This window comes from Panthera uncia, chromosome A2, assembly GCF_023721935.1.
Source record: "Panthera uncia isolate 11264 chromosome A2, Puncia_PCG_1.0, whole genome shotgun sequence".
Lineage (NCBI taxonomy): Eukaryota > Metazoa > Chordata > Mammalia > Carnivora > Felidae > Panthera > Panthera uncia.
This window is the reverse complement of record NC_064816.1, coordinates 4942414-4957865: the sequence shown is the minus strand read 5'-3', so window position 1 is coordinate 4957865 and position 15452 is coordinate 4942414. Positions and strand designations below refer to the sequence as shown.

General features: G+C 62.1%; 1 protein-coding gene across 1 annotated transcript in view; it reads right to left on the bottom strand.

Annotated features, from left to right (window-relative positions):
- ADAMTS10 (ADAM metallopeptidase with thrombospondin type 1 motif 10) overlaps nt 1–14398 on the bottom strand; it is a 19274-nt gene extending 4876 nt beyond the window's left edge. The window contains 17 exon segments of the mRNA XM_049639794.1: nt 267–369; nt 1446–1509; nt 1607–1752; nt 2098–2205; nt 4824–4965; nt 5168–5314; nt 5402–5507; nt 5663–5706; nt 6122–6267; nt 6366–6449; nt 8060–8277; nt 9285–9441; nt 9804–10061; nt 10063–10151; nt 10312–10498; nt 11775–11856; nt 14235–14398. Coding sequence (XP_049495751.1) covers nt 267–369; nt 1446–1509; nt 1607–1752; nt 2098–2205; nt 4824–4965; nt 5168–5314; nt 5402–5507; nt 5663–5706; nt 6122–6267; nt 6366–6449; nt 8060–8277; nt 9285–9441; nt 9804–10061; nt 10063–10151; nt 10312–10399 — 1900 coding nt within the window. The 5' untranslated portion in view covers nt 10400–10498; nt 11775–11856; nt 14235–14398.
- Between the last annotated feature and the right edge of the window lie 1054 nt (nt 14399–15452).

Here is a 15452-nt window from a genome sequence, read left to right as displayed (position 1 = left end):
CTCCCTGGGGGAGCTCCACGGGGGACACCCCGCTTGCTCCCTGGGGGCGGCGAGGCATAGGGCAGACCCCAGACCCGACAAGGACGGGCAGGTTGGGCAGACAGTCGGGGTTCCCTGCGTCCAGCTGAGGAACTGCTGAGCCACATCCTGGGCTCTGGGGCCCCTTGGGTGAAGGGGGTGCTCTGGGCAGCCCCCCCCCGCCCCAATGTTGTATCCACCTGCTGCTGTCCTCCACTTCCCCACGGCCTCCTGAGGTCCTCACTCACCTCCTCGGTATGTCTTCCATGTGTAGAATTTTCCACGGAAGGGGACACTGTCAAATTCAGAGCACTGCATTTCCCTGAAGTCCTGAGAGCCTGGGGGACAGTCCTGGGGGCGAGAGAGGAGAGAGGGAGGGAGGCCAGCTGTAGGGGGGATGCAGGTAGGGCACAGGCTCAAGGCCAGAGGCCTGATGCTCAGAGCAGGGATGGGTTGGAGGGGTGAGGCTGAAGGCAGAGAGGCCAGGGAGGAGGCTGTGGAGGGCCAGGTGAGACTGGTCAGTGGCCTGGGCTAGGCCTGGAGCTGGAGGGATGGGGACGTCTGAGATGGAGCAGGTGACTCATTAGAGCGTGGGGCCAGCTGGGGATGATGGCTGGGTTTCTGGTTTCAGACCATGAGGCCTTTCTTGAGAGAGCAGGCCTAGAAAGGAGCAAGGGGCACTCTTTATGAGGTGTGTGTGTGTGTGTGTGTGTGTGTGCGTGCGCATGTGGACTCCCTGGAGACATGAGCCCCTCCAGGTGGAGCTGGGAAGGCCACCCACCCCTCACTGCAAAGCTTTCCCTGACCTCTGAGCCCTCCTCTCCCCCCACCGCCCCTGCAGTGAGTCCTGTGCTTACTGGGTGTGTACATATAAGGCTCATTTACAGCCAGGAGCCCCAACCAGCCATGGGGACCCCCCAGCGTTTAATAAAGGGGCAGCAGTGGAGAAAAGGAGACAGAAGGTGTAGCCCGAGAGGCTGGGGGTACAGGGCACGGGTGGTGCGGGCAAGGCAGGAGTTTGGACTGGGCCGAGGTACCTGGTTGGAAGGGTGTGCAAGCAGAGGACCCCAGCGTGGCCACTGGGTTTGGTGACAGGGGTGGGTTGGCTTGGGGAATTTGGGCTTTGAAGGGAGGGGGTGAGGCTCGCCATAGCTGGTGGAGGTTGTGGGGGTCAAGCAACTTCAAGGTGGGAGACTCATCTGCTGAGAAATGGAAGGAGCTAGACGCTTGCAGGGCGTGCTGGGCCGGGTGGGCGCCGGGGCCCAGGGGCAGGTGTAGGGAGGGCAGGACAGGGCGCGGCTAGCCGCCGCAGGGTCCCGAAGAGACGGCAGGTGCCCGGCTGAGGCTCGTCCGAAGCTGATTCGTGCCCCTTTTCCAAACATAAGAAGGGCCGCGGATACCCGGCCTGGGGTCCTGGGGAAACTCACGTCGGTGTTGCAGGAGCGGTGCCGCCGTCTCTCACCCAGGCAGTACTTGCCCCCGATCGTTGGCCTGGAAGGGGGAGGGGCACAGGGGAGATACCGGGCGGGGGGAGACAGACGGCGGGGCCCGCCCCAATCTCCCTTTCCGAAAGGTCCTAAGGTCTGACCTGGGGCTGTCGCAGTGACGGCTGGAGGAGGACACGCCGCCGCCGCACGTCCGGCTGCAGTCGCCCCACGGGGTCCACGGGCCCCAAGCCCCGTCCACGCCCTCCGGCCGCGACCCGAAGGGGACGCACACTCTCTTGTAGCACCACTGAGGAGAGGAGGGGGAGGCGGAGGGGGTGAGTCCGGCTCCCGGGATCCCGGCGCTCCTTCCTGCCCCACCCCTCCCCCCAGCCGGGGGTCTCAGCACCCCTGGGAGGGGACGGAAGGGGGAGGGTGGAAGTCTGAGGACCCCGACGCAGGCAGCGCAGGGGCGTCGCCTACGCAGACGGCCACCATCAGGAGGTGAAACTAGCTTGGGACCCAAGCGGCGGGAGACGGGGCGGGGCCTGCGGGCAGGGGGCGGGGCCAGAGCGAAGGGAAACTGGAACTGCGGCGCGGCGGGCGTGGCTCGGGGCAGGGGGCGGGGCCGGCGGGCGGCCTCGGCCGCGCTCACCCCCTTGTCGATGGTGTGCGTCTGGCACAGCGTGCCCTCGGCGGCTGGAATGCTGTTGGTGATGCACCGGTTGCTCTTGCTCAGACACCACAGCTCGCTGCAGACCTCCTGCGGGCCAAGGCGCCCGCTCAGGCTCGCCCCCCGCCCTCCTCCCTCTCGCAGCCCGCCCGCCAGGCGGCGACCCGCTCTCTGCCGCCTAGCAGTGGGGCCCCGGCGCTCCTTTGCTGGGTCTCAAGGAGCCTTCTTGAATCCTCCTGTGGGGCATGGCCTGAGACCTCCTCTCTGCCTCGTGAGCCGCACTTATCCAACGTCCGTGTGTGCCATCAACTCCCTTATGCATTATTACCCCTGTTTCACTGAGAAAACCAAGGCTCAGACAGGTAAAGTCACTTGCTAGGGATCACACAGCCCCTGAGGGGCAGCCTGGGTTCTAACCCAGACCTTTGATGGACCGGTCTGTGATCCATTCACCCTGGTGCCTCCCGAGTTTCCAGAAGGAAACTTGGGACCTGTTGATGAAGCAGCCCCTGGGAAAACATCAATTCTGAAAACTCAGGCCTGGGAGACGGCTCAGGTCAAAGGCCTCGTTTCTGAGTTTTTCCAGCTGGTGGTCCTCCTCGTTGCCCCCACCCACCCTGGGGAAGCTCCCAAAGCTTTTAATCTGTGGGAGGCCGGGGGGGGGGGGGGGAGCGGGCAGGGCCAGGCTGGATCTGGGTGGGATATTCCTGTACCTCCCTCACTGAAAAATCTGCCCACCTTCTTGTCTGAGTCCTGCTGGGGCTGGGCCAGTCCCAGGAAGTCACTCTGACACTAGGTTAATATCCTTGGACAAACCCCAACGGGTTCAAGTGTGGCCAAATCTCTGACCCTCTAGCCTATGTCCTGCCCCACCTCCCAGGGTCTTCCCTCCCAACACCCAAGAAGTGGAGATCCTTTGGTCTCCTTTTTACTAATTATGTGTCATTTCCTCTCTGAACCGAATGCTTTCAAGTTTTGAAGGTTTGGGATTGGACCAATCAATGGCTACAGCAGGGTCCCTTGTCTGGGTCAGCCTCTGAGAGACACCTGCACACATATGAGAAGTTCAGAAGGTTTTTCTCAAATCTGCTCCCTCAAACGTCCTCCAGAGTCCCTGCCTTCTGCCCCTTCAGGGCACACATCTCAGCTAAAAACTCATCCTGGATTTCTGGCTTCACTTGGCTTGCGTCCTCCTGGCCATTTGTAAAAAAAGATCACATGCCCCAGGGCCCCTCGGGACACCTCTTAAAGAGAGCTGGCTGTTCCAGTCCTGCTTTTCCTCCTGTCCACAAGGAGGCGCTGTGGTGCACATGCATGAGCGGGGTTAGGGGTGGGAGGGCACTCTGGGAGACAGCCGATCGGCCCCGACTTGCAGCACATGCCCCTCTTTGGGCCTCAGTTTCCTCATCTACAACAGAGGCCTTGCCTACCTAAAAGGGAGAGGCATGTGGCAGGGTAGATATGAAAGGGATTGCATAAATTCCCTGATGTTGTGTAACAAGGACCACAGCTATCTCTAGACTAGGCTCGAGGCCCAGCCCTTTACACGTTAGCCAAGTTACATGTAGTCAATACTTTCCCCCTTTGCCAGGGGCGCCGGGAAGATGATCCTTGGAAAAATAAAAGGAAGAATCAATTCAACATACAGCCAGCACCCATCCACACTCCATATTCTGGCACCTCCTCCCCTCCCCTACCTCCTTGTGACATTTGGAGTCACAGAGAGACCTGGATTCGAATCCTGGCTAAGACGTGTTCTCGAACTGTGACTTTGGGCAAGGCACCCTCCCTACTCCTCAGTCCCTTCATCTGTCACGTGGGATCGTCAAGAGTTTCGATGAGATGATACGTATCACACGCTTAGCACATAGCGAGTGCTCAGTAAGCGGCAGGCATTGTCATCATTGTTACGACACCTGGGGTAGGCAGATGCCCTAGGGTAGCTTCCAGATTTTTTAGAAATTCATTAAGGTTGCTGTCCTTAACAGCCAAGTTGGGGGTGGGGGTGGGGGTGGGCAAGAGTCGCTTTACCAGCTGCCTGTTCTTGTGTTGAGTGAACATGGCCTTAGCTTGGCCATGTCAACTCTCACCTCTGGAGTCTTGAGGAAGCCAGCAGGCCTCCAGTTTCTTGGGGGCAGCTGGGAGCGGGACCCCCAGCTGGCTCGCCCATGACAGGACGGGGCTCTGGAAGTCGATCTAAACCTCACAAAGAGTGAGGGGGTTGGTCAGGAGGCTCAGGCTCGTCCAGCCAAGGGTCAGGGCCAGGTGATCGTGTGAACCAGTTGCTGCGGGGGGATGTGGGGAGTGCCGACAGGGTGGTGTCCTTGGAAGGCTCTGTCTGGTTCTTTGCCAAGTGGGGAAGATGGTCCATCCCCAGGGAACTATTTCCACCCAGTTTGGAAGTCTGGTTAAAAATGGCCCAGTGAGGGGGCTTGGGACGTTAGTTCTGCTAAAGCCACAGGTGGCCTGATATGCTGGACAGAAGGTAATGCCCAGGCTCTCCCTGGCCCCGCCCCCCCCAAATCAGGGGGTCTGGAGGACCAGGAGATCCCATTCTCCACCCCAGTCATTGCTGGAGAGCATGTGACCTTCGCACACCCGTGTACCTTTTCTCCCCCAGCCCCCAAGGGGGCTCACCCCCTTCCCGGCTCTCCCACCCCCTGCGGCCCCTCCCCTCCCAGGAAGGAAAGCAGGAAGGCTCTCTCTACCCCGTATTTACACTGACGCGATTTGACTCCATGTTGGAAGCGGCACTGTTCATCCGCATCGTAGGCCTGGCCGGGTGCTACGGTCGGGTACACGAAGTCCTGTCTGGGGGGCCGGTTGTTCAGGCACAGCCCCAGGCCTGAGCTGTGGTGAGAAGAAAGCAGCTGTCACGTTAGGGGGCTGCAGCCGAAGAGCTCAGGGAACCCACCCAGCTGGGGGCACGGGTCCCAGGGAGCAGCCCTGCAGGGAACGGCCCCCCCCTCCCCCTCGGAGGCACTCTGGTTTCCAGACCCTTCCCCCGCCCCCGCGAGCCTGAGTATGGACAGGCGGGCGGGCACGTCCTCACTCCAGAAAGCTGGTGATGTAGTCGCGGCTGCAGGACGACCACACGAAAGGGTTGGTCTTCATGGTGATGTGGGCGGCCATGAGCTTTGCTGGGTCCTGGCCACGGGCCCCGCAGCTGTTCCCCACGCCATCGTGGTTCATGCCAAACCTGGGGAGAGCAGGGTCGGCTCTGCGGGCGCCCCGGGATCCCGCCCCGCAGTCCCCGTGCTCCCCCTGCCGCGTCCCCCGGCCTCACGTGTGTCCGATCTCGTGGGCGATGGTGAAGGCCGTGGCCAGGCCAATGTCCTCGTTGATACTGCAGCTCCTCTCCCGCTCGCACATCCCGCCCACGGGTGCCAGGCCTGCGCAATGGGCACGCGGGGCGGGGCTGGGCTCAGGCTGCGGTGACAGGCCTGGCCACCCTGCCGGCTGCCCCCTCCCCCCTCCCCCCACCGGGGCCGGGGTCAGCCGGTCCCCTGCCTTCACGGGCGCCTGCAAGCCCAGGGGGCATAAGTACCTAGCGTGCCACACGGTTTGTTCTTGTAGATGCAGATGTCGTGGCTGTGGAGGGAGAGCGGGGCGGTGAGGGGCTGGGCTGCCTCCCTGAGCCCTGCTGGTGCCACCATGACCATCTGGGGAGGCTCACTTCTGCCTGCCTCTCGCCCCGAGCCTTGTGCTCTGCCCCCAGCCGACCTTGGGGATGCCGGGGGTGTGCGAGCGACTGGCTGACCGCAGGAATGAGACGGCAAGTGAATGGGTGCACCTGTGCCCACCTGGCCCACTGGCCCTGCGCCTCCCCCCACCTGCTCTCAGGCTCCCAGCAGCCCCTCCCCGCCCCTGGCGCCCCACTGGAGTGGCCGAAGCTTCCCAGCCTCTCCCATCTCCCGGCAGGCGTGCCCCCTGCTTGGACCTGGACGGTCCCCGGGACCGCTTGCTCCCCCGGCCCACGTCTTGGAGCCCTCCCCGCCCCCCTCACCGCGTGATGAGCACCGCTGTGTCATGGTTGGCCACACCGTTCTCCGGAATGGCGTTGCCATGGCCGCTGCGGTTCACGATGGATTTCTGCCACTTACAGAAGCTGTCCAGGGACTTCCCGGCATGGTGGGTGATCTCCAGGGTGGGCTGCGGGCAGACAGAGTGAGGTGCATGGGCGCCAGCCGCGCTGGGAGGGCAGGCAGCGCTGGTGTGCAGGGGTGGGGGGGGGTGCGGGGCCCGCGCACCTGGTCCTCCGTGAGCAGGATGAGGCGTGTCACCAGGATATTAACGATGTTTCCCAGACTCGAGTCCTGGAAAAGTTTGGCAACCTGACCTCCAAGAAACAAGAGAGACCGAGTCTTAAGAGGGGCTCAGAGCAGAAGACAAAAGGCAAGACAGTGATGGTAGCTGTCTTTTGTCACTGTGTGCCGGGCGTCAGGCTAAGCCTCCCGGGTACGTCTTCGCACGGGTAGGTACTGCGCTCCTTCCCGTTTTACAGAGGGGCAGACTGACACGCAGAGAGCTGGCAGGTGCCCCAGGTGGGATTCGGGTCTGGGTAAGCCCGCCTACACAGCAAGGTTGCTTATCAGTACATTTCTTCCTGACCCACCCCGCAGCAGCCCTGCACATCTGGCCTCATTCCACCGCCATCTAAAGGTACCAATCTGAGCATCACCACAAGCAGGGGGCAGGAAGCGTTGGAGACAGTGGCCAGGGAGGGGGAGGGAGTGCCCAGGGGTGAGTGGGCCACACGGCGCAGTGATCTTGGAGCCTGGGGCATGCCTGTCCCACGTGGAAACCTCCAGAAACCCTGGCAGGTTTTAGGTAACTTTGACAGCCCAAGGGGGGGCGGCAGGGCGAGGGCAAAACGTGGCAGCATCACACAGTGTCGCGTCAACACGCTGGGCCCTCTGTCTGTCTGCTGAACCTTCTCTCCTCCCTTTTTGCTTCAGGGAAACAACAGTGCCACGTGTCAGGCTCTTACCTCGTGCCAAATGCTCCGTCTGGCTTCTCTCCCCACCCCCACCCTCCGCCCCCGCCTCTTACCCTCTGTGGTAGATGCCATTATAACAGTATTTTACAAGGGCGGAAATGGAGGCTCAGGGAGATCCGGGGGCCCGACCGAGATCTGGTATGCGCAGCGGGTATATCTGAGTGTGGGTCAGTGAGGTCACCTGTACGGAGTTACAGGCAGGTGCTTGTAGGAGAGTTCCGCACGCGTACAGGTGCGGGCCCGTGTGTGTGTGCTGCTAACCCCGACAGGTATGGGCAAGCCGTGTCCTTATTTTATTTTACTTTTGAGAGAGAGGGTGCAAGTGGGTGAGGGGCAGAGAGAGAGAGAGAGAAAGAGAGAGACAGAAGAGGGGGAGAGAGAGAAGCGGGGCTCATGTTTTACCCAAAGCGCGGCTTGAGCTCACCCTATGTGGGGCTGAGACTCACCAACTGTGAGATCGTGACCTGAGCCGGTCAGATGCTTAACCGACTGAGCCACCCAGGCGCCCTGTGTCCTTATTTTGTATAGGAGACGCTTATACAGCACCTACCGCGTGCCAAGCGCTGTTCTAAATACGTTTATCGATTCACTGCGAGCACCTTAGCCTCGTGAAGTAGGTACTATTACCAGCCCCATTTTACAGATGGGTAAACCAAGGCACAGAAGTGAAGTAACTTGTCCAAGCTAAAAAGGAGCGGAGTTGAGATTTCGGCCCCGGCCCGCAGGCTATCGAGTCCACGCTCCCGGCCGCAGAGCTCGGCTGTTTCCCCCCATTCCTTGCCACATGTGCGTGGGCCTCCTTTCCCACTCCGCCCCCCCTCCATTCCGGTTCCCTGGCCTCAGGTCGGGGCTAGTGGGTGGAATGGTGAGACCCCTTTTCCTGCCCCCCCCGGGGGCTGGCTCCAGGTCTCAGGGCCCCACGCCCAGGGAGGGGGAGGCACTTACAATGTTCATGATGGCCAGCACGTACTGTTCCACGTCTCGGCGCCCGTGGTAGGCCACCATCATCTTGTCGGCCACCACCAGGGTCTCCACGTAGCGCTCTCGGCTGACCGAGCGCTTCAGGCCTGGCTGGCCACGCTCTGTTTCATTCCCCAGGGGCTTGGCAGGTGGCGGCTTCAGGGTGCGCAGCCACCATGGCCGCCCCTTCCACGGTTTCTCGTCTGGATGGACAACTTCTGGTCAATCCGCTGCCTGCCCTTACTGTCCAGCCACCTGTCTGATGGCTCATCTGCCCAACTGGCCGCCAGACCCCTCATTCTTTGGCTACTGGGTGTTCTGGTTGCACAAGGTCTGGCTACAGTGCGTCCGTTGCCCAGACGTCTGGTTCTACAAGGAAGGGGCTGCCCCACTGTCCAACTGGCTGGTCGAACAGCTGTCCCATAACAGCCAGCACGACCGTATGACTTCCTGACAATTCTGTTGCCCAAACGTGTATGTGTGTGTGTGTGTGTGTGTGTGTGTGCTTGCAGGACTTTGTGACCTTCTAACCGTGCCAGGTTCTCATCATCGCACAGCCCAACTGCCCCATGGTCTTACTGCCCAACCGGATCCAGTGCCACTGTCTCACGGGCTGCCCGGCTGTGAAACCACCCGCTTTTCTGTTTGTACAACTGACGGCGGTTGTACGTCTGCCACAGCGTCCTACTCCCAGACTGTCAGGTGGTGTACCTCATTTAATGTCCCCGGGCTCTGCCTTTGTCCCCACGGCAACCTGTTTTTCTAGCTGTACAATTGCCCTGGTTGATATCTGTCTCATCCAGCTTTCTTACCTTCCCATTCCCTGACCCTCTGATCTAGAACTGCCCTCCTGAAAGTCTGGCTGTACATCGGACCTTCTGAACGGTGTTTTTGCTGTGCAATGGCTCAGGTATCTGCAACCACCCGGCCGCTAAACTGACTGCACAGGAATCCTGGAGGTGGAGGGTTTTATACCTGAGCACCTGTCTGGCTGTCCAGCTGCCTGTGTCACTCACTGCTGGACCATCAGACTATGGCAGTGATAGATGGGCTGTTTCACCGCCCTACTGTCCTGCGGTCTGGCTGTCTGCCATTTCTCCCCGCATGTAGCTACCTGCTGACCTTCTGCAGGGAGAGACACTCCTGCCTACCTCTGCCTTAAGGCAAAGATGTGCAGCCCCTCTGCCCATCCCCAGAAAGACAGGTGTACCTCTCACTCCACAGGCTGTGTCCAGGTGGGGGTGACGCAGAGAGGAGCGCTTGTATACCACATGGGGGCCACTCTCCTCTGGGCCCTGGGTTCCTTTGGGCCCAACTTGCAGGGGCTCGATCAAGTATTCTTCTTCATCTGCCACAATGAGGCCATGCTAGGGGTTGGGGAGTGGGCAGAGGGCTTGGATCAGATTTTGCTCCCAGGACCCATGGGGCCCTATCTCTGTCTTTATGATTTCATTCCTTCTATCTTACTGGGGTTCTGTTGCTTCTCGTTTTTCAGCTTCTTGAGGTGGATGTTCAGTTTATTAATTTTCAGCTTGACCCCTAAGGCTATACATTCTCCTCTAAGTTCGGCTTTGGCTGCGTCCTAAAAAAATAACTAATCCTTTTGATGAGCTCAAAATGCTTTCAAACTATCCACCGTGATTCCTTCTCTGACCTCTACGTAGGAATGTTTTTCTGAACTCCCAAACTTGTGGGCATTTCTCCCTGCTTCCCAGAACCCTCCGCTCACCAGGCCCCCACAGGTGCTGATGGCCACACGGGAGCTGCCGGCCTGGCCCTGCAAGTGGCCGGCGTAGAGGCAGTGGGGCCGGGCAGCCCTCTGCCAGGCCAGGCCCTCCCGTGTCCAGTACTCCACGGAGACGTGCCCTGCTAGAAGGCGGGGGCTGCGGGTCAGGTTCAGCAGGAAGTGGGTGCTGGGTGCAGCCACCTTGTAGAAGAGGCGGGACTCTGTGGCTGGCCCTGTGCCCCGACGCTGCCTCCGGGGGGGGCGGGGGCGAGAAGGCCAGCAGTGCCCCATTATGGTCCACTCGAGTGGGGAATGCGATCTCATAGCTCTCCAGACTGGACAGGAACTCATCTGTGGGCGAGGGTCAGAGGCTTGGGGTGAGCCTTGGGAATGACCCGTGTCTTGGCTGCTTGGCTACAGGGCCTTCCCCGCATTGACTGCCATCCCAGCCCCACTGACCCTTCCTCAGCTCCTTTTTCCCTCCCCACTGTCGCCCCTGGACCACCCCTACCTTGAGACCGGAAGGCATGTAGGACTTCGAATGTGAGGCCCAGCCCCAGGGTGAGGACCCAGCGGAGGATATGGCAGGCGGGAGCCATAGAGGCCACGTGTCCACATGTCTCTCTCCAGCCCCGGCTGCCGGCAGCCCCCACAGCACCGCCTCCCCTGTTCACAGCCTGGGCAGCATCACTGGGCTCCTGGGAGGGAGGAGTTGGGTCGGGGGGGCGGGTGCCTGGTCCCACTGCCCAGTGTAGCCAGTGCCAGGGCCCCTCACTCCCAGCCCCAAGGATGCCCAAGGCATCTTCTCATTCAGAAGTCCCCCTGTCCCCACCCTCCTCTTCCTCCCTGTACTATTAGGATTCACAGGGATTTCGACTTTGTGAGCATCTATGAGGTGCCAGCTATTGGCCCGAACGTTTTTGCACCATTTCACTTCATTTCCACAATAATCCTGAGGATTCCTTCCCTGGGTAAGGACTGCGTATGATATGGAGGCTGTCCTTGCCCACCGTGGGGCTCGGTCTCCTGGGAGTGACCGAATGGGGAGAGTTCAGATTGTGACAAGTTCTCTAGGAGAAAGAACGAGGAGGCTCAGAAGCAGGGGTGTGGAGGATGAGCAGAAACTCATCCGGTGAAGGGACAGGAGAAGGCGCCCCAGACGGAGGAACAGCAGGGGCAAAGGCCCTGAGGCAGGGAGGAGCTGGGTGTGGACCCAGGACCACAACGGCTAGGCTAGCCCGGCTGGGGTGTCTGGGCAGAGTGCCCGAAGGGGAGGGTGCAGGAGGGCAGTGAGGAGAGGCTGGCATGGGACTCGCTTGAAGGCTGTGTAGGTCAGTGGGCATTTTCAGCCCAGATTAAAACGGAGGCCAGTGCTTGGCTCCCCCTACTAATCCTGTCCGACCTCAGCCCTACCATTAGATCCCCTGCCATGGGTAGCACTTTCCACCCCACCAGCAGGGCTGGGTACTGCTACAGGTGGCCTCTGTTCCTGTGACCTCTCTTCTAACCCTGTATTTCCAGCCTGGCCCCTGGTTCTGCTCCTTCGCCTTTCAGATTCTTCTTTCTGGAAGCTCTAGGCCTGCCCGGCAGGTCTCAGTTTCTCTGGCATCGGCCCCGGGCCAGCTTGCTGCACACAGACACCACCAGGGGCCACTACCCTGTGCCAAACCCTCCTCCCCACTCCCGCCTCCACCCTCCTCCTCCTCCTCCTCTCTGCAGTTTCCCCCTTAATCACACACTGTCTTGTTTTCTTTGCAGCCTGGCCAAGTCTGAAAGTCGGTCCCCAAACAGGGCAGTTCAGCACGCGAGGGAGGGAGCCAGGTTTATCAACAAGATGCAGACTTAGAAGGTGACATTACCCGCTTTTGCTTGTACCCCTCCAGCAATGGGGAGTTCACGCCAAGATACTCTGGGACCCTCCTGCTCCCTTCGGCTGGGCAGGTGATTACCCCTCGTTCGTTTGTTTGTTTTTACCTTTTGGGGGCTTCGGTTGATGGCGTGGTATCAGACACCTGTGCGTGAGCCTCTCTGGGCCTCAGTGCCTCTTCTTCGGTGCCTGGACAGGGAGGGGGCAGTGAGGGGGGGCGCTGGGCTGGGTGGGAAGTTCAGGGGGGGCCGACAACACTCTGCCCTTCTCCCTGACCCTGGTGAACCTCCCCTGGGAGGATGTGATCATCCTTCAGGTCCTGGTCCCCCACCAAAGCTCCCTCCTCCCCCCTGTCCCTACCTCTTCTTGCTTTCTGTCCCCTAGTCCATCCTGGAGACCCTAACCAGCTCTGATTAAATCCCTTCCTGGGTCGAGTTGCCCTGACCTCCTCCTGTCTTAACCCCCCCACACCCCCCTGCCCCCATCATGCCAAGGTGGCAGCGTTTTGATTGCAAGTGAGGCTGGAAGCCCCCTCCCCCAATCCTGTCCGTCTCCTTTCCTGCACCACCACGCCTGCTGTGGAATCTTCTCCCGCAGCGGCTCTGTGGCTCTGGTCTTGGCTGCAGTGCCTTTGAGTCTCTCCTGCTGCCCATCCCTGAAGTCCTCACAGCTGTCCTCTGGGGCTGGGCCCCTCCTCCCAAAGACCTCACAGCCTCCCTCAGCTTCTGGCTCTGCTGGGGCATGGGGGACGGTGTGGAAGGACCCATGGGTGAGGATGGGGGGTGTGGAGGGGCGGGGTCTGACGGGGAGGGCTCACAGGCGTCTGCCAGGGCAGGGCAGGGCAGGACAGAGCATCCGGGCCAGTGGCCCAGCCCGCAGGGTGGTGTAGGGAGGTGTGACCTGCCCGGGGGCACTGGGGGTGTCAGGAACAGGTCAGTGGGTCTGGGGGAGAGAATGACGCCGGTGCCGGAGAGGTTAGGGCGTTCCAGGGCCTGTGCCTGGCTGGGGGCAGCAGCGGGGGATCTACACTGTGATGTGTGCATGACTGTGTGTGTGTGTGCGTGTGTGTGTGTGTGTGTGTAACCGTGTAAGTGGACTGTACGTACGTATGTGGCTTGGTGTGCGGTGGTGTGTGTGCCCATGTGACCCCGTGTGTGGCCGTGTGTGTACCCGTGTGCGCGCGCACGCACACGGGCGCGTGCCCAGGCCTGGCCATTCCTCCCAGCCCCTCCTTCCAGAAGGCAGGAGGGAGGCGGCCAGCGCGGGCCGGTGCCAGCGCCGGAGGAGGAAAGGCCGCGCGGAAGCGGCCGGGAGACAGCGGAGGCTCCATCCCATCCCATCCCAGCGATGCGGGATGGACCCGCCGCTCCGCACCCAGAGCTCCGGGGGCCGCGCCGGGCAGACCCGGCCACTCCGTGGGGGCCAAGGCCGAGGCCGCCCGGGCAGAGGCCTCCTCCGGGCGCTGCACATCTGGCTGGGCGGGAGGCAGACCCTGCCGGGAGAGCAGACAAAGGCCCGCCCGCGGCCTGCGGGAGGAGGGGGCCGGCGCCCCGGCGGGTGCCCCTCACCCAGCCACTAATTAAAGGCCCTGAGCCCGAGGGGCTGGAGGCGCTCGGAGACAGACGGCTGTGGCCTCGGTGACCGACGCAAGGGAAGTGGGAGGTGCCGCTCCCACACCCAGACACAAACACACACACTGGCGAGCGACGCGCACACTCGAGGGTGGCCACACCTGCGCAGCCGGGGACCAGCAACCGGACACGCGGACCCACAAAGGACTCCCGTCCCCACACACAGCGGCGCCCTCAGAACCCGCATCCGGAGGCGAACACACAAGACACGCAGCCACACGCTCCCGGGACCCATGGGCACACTCACGCACACGCTCATTCACACACGCAAGACAGCCCGGAGACGAACGCACACTCGGGCCTACGCACACCTACACGTACACACTCGTTCACGCACTCACGCCAGACGAGGGACAAACTCACAGAGTCCCACAGAACGACATTCACCCCAAGTGCACTCCCATCCGGGCACTTACACACTTGTTACACTCAGACACACCCGGAGACGGCACGGAGACACGCGCACACTCACTGGACGTTTACATCCACAGCAGACACGAAACTACGTGCACACAACGGCTTACACACGCACCTATGCACACGCACAACACCCCTTACGATGGGTCACACGCAGACTCAAACACACCCAGACACTCCGAGGCATTTTCATGCAGACACGCGCATGCACACTCACCGCATTCACACATACGTGGATGCCCACACACACACACACACACACACACACACACACCCAGCAAACAAACCCAGACAGGCGCCCGCACGACCTCGGGGTCACACACACTTTGGGACGCCGCACGCCGACACAAGCCCCGAGGCTGGACGGTCCAACCGGCCCGGGCCCGCAGCCGTCCCCGCCCGACGCGGACGCGCAAGGTCACCCCCCCACCCCCCCGCCGCCGCGCCCCGGCCCCCTCCCCCCGGGCGCCCGCCGGGGCCCGCGGAGCCCGCTCCCCGCCGCGCCGCCCGCGCCTTTACCTGCGGCCGCCCGCCCGCCCGGGCCTCCGTCCGCTGTCTCCGCCGCCGTCTCGCCGCCCTGCGCAGGAAGGGAGGGAGCGAGCGCGGCGGCGTGGCCGGGGGAGGGGGCGCGGGGAAGGCACTTCCTGAGCCGCCTGCCAGGGTTATAAAAAACCCCCAAACCGCGCGAGGCCAGAACCCCGCCCGCCGCCGCCGCCGCCCGGCCTGGGCCGCGGGCTGGACCCGAGCCAGGGACCCGGGAGCTCGGGCGGCCCCGCCCGGACCGGCCCCGCCGGGGGGGGGGGGGGGGGGGGGGCCGGGGTGGGAAACGGCGGGCGGGGAGAGGGGCTGCGGTGGGGGCGGGGAGAGTAAGGTGGCAGGTGGGGGAGGGGAGAGAGGCGGGGTGGGGGAGGGGAGGGAGGAAGAATTGGGTAGGGGTAAGGGGAAAAGGAGAGAGAGGAGAAGGGGTGGGGGGAGGGGAGATTGAATGGAAAGAGGCGGGAGGAGGTGGGGGATGGAGGAGGAGGCACCGTCGCGTGGGGGGTACGGAGAAGGCATGGGGAGCCGAGGGGAGGGGGGAGCCGGGTGGAGGGGTGGGGGAGGGGAGAGCCCACTCCGTCGCCGGCACCGCCAGCATCGACAACAGCTGTTATTTATTGAGGGCTAGTCCTGCTCAAACAAGCATTTATTGGGCACCACCCGTGTGCCAGGCACGGTGCCCGGGGCGGCTGGATAAATGTCAGCCCGCCCCTGCCCTCCCGGAGCTCCCCTCTAGGGGCTTGACCTGCCCTGGGCCTGGCTGGTTCCATTTCACAGAAGAAAAAACTGAGGTCAGAGACGGGGAGGGTGAAAGTTTGATGGGAGCAGGGCCCCAGTGAGTTGCTTTCACCCCTGGGTGAGTTCTCCATCAATGTGGAACCAGCACATGAATGGGGCTGACCTGCACAGTCAGGGCGGGAGTGAAAATGCACAGCAAGGTGTGGCCGGTTGCCCCAGAGGCCTTTGGGTGCCTGGCCAGGGGTTAGTGCTGCCGGTGGGGCGGGGGAGGGGGGGGGCGCGGCAGGGCAGTGACCCCCAACCTCTCAGTTCCAAGGCATTTTCCAGGCCTGACCCCAGGGAACTAGGCAGACCCTGGCCTGGCCTGGCCTGGTCTTGCCCTTGGCCCTCTCTGAGTCTTGGTTTCCTGATCCCTACCGGGTGGCTAATGGCAACCTTACAGGCAGCTGGGAGAGGGATTCA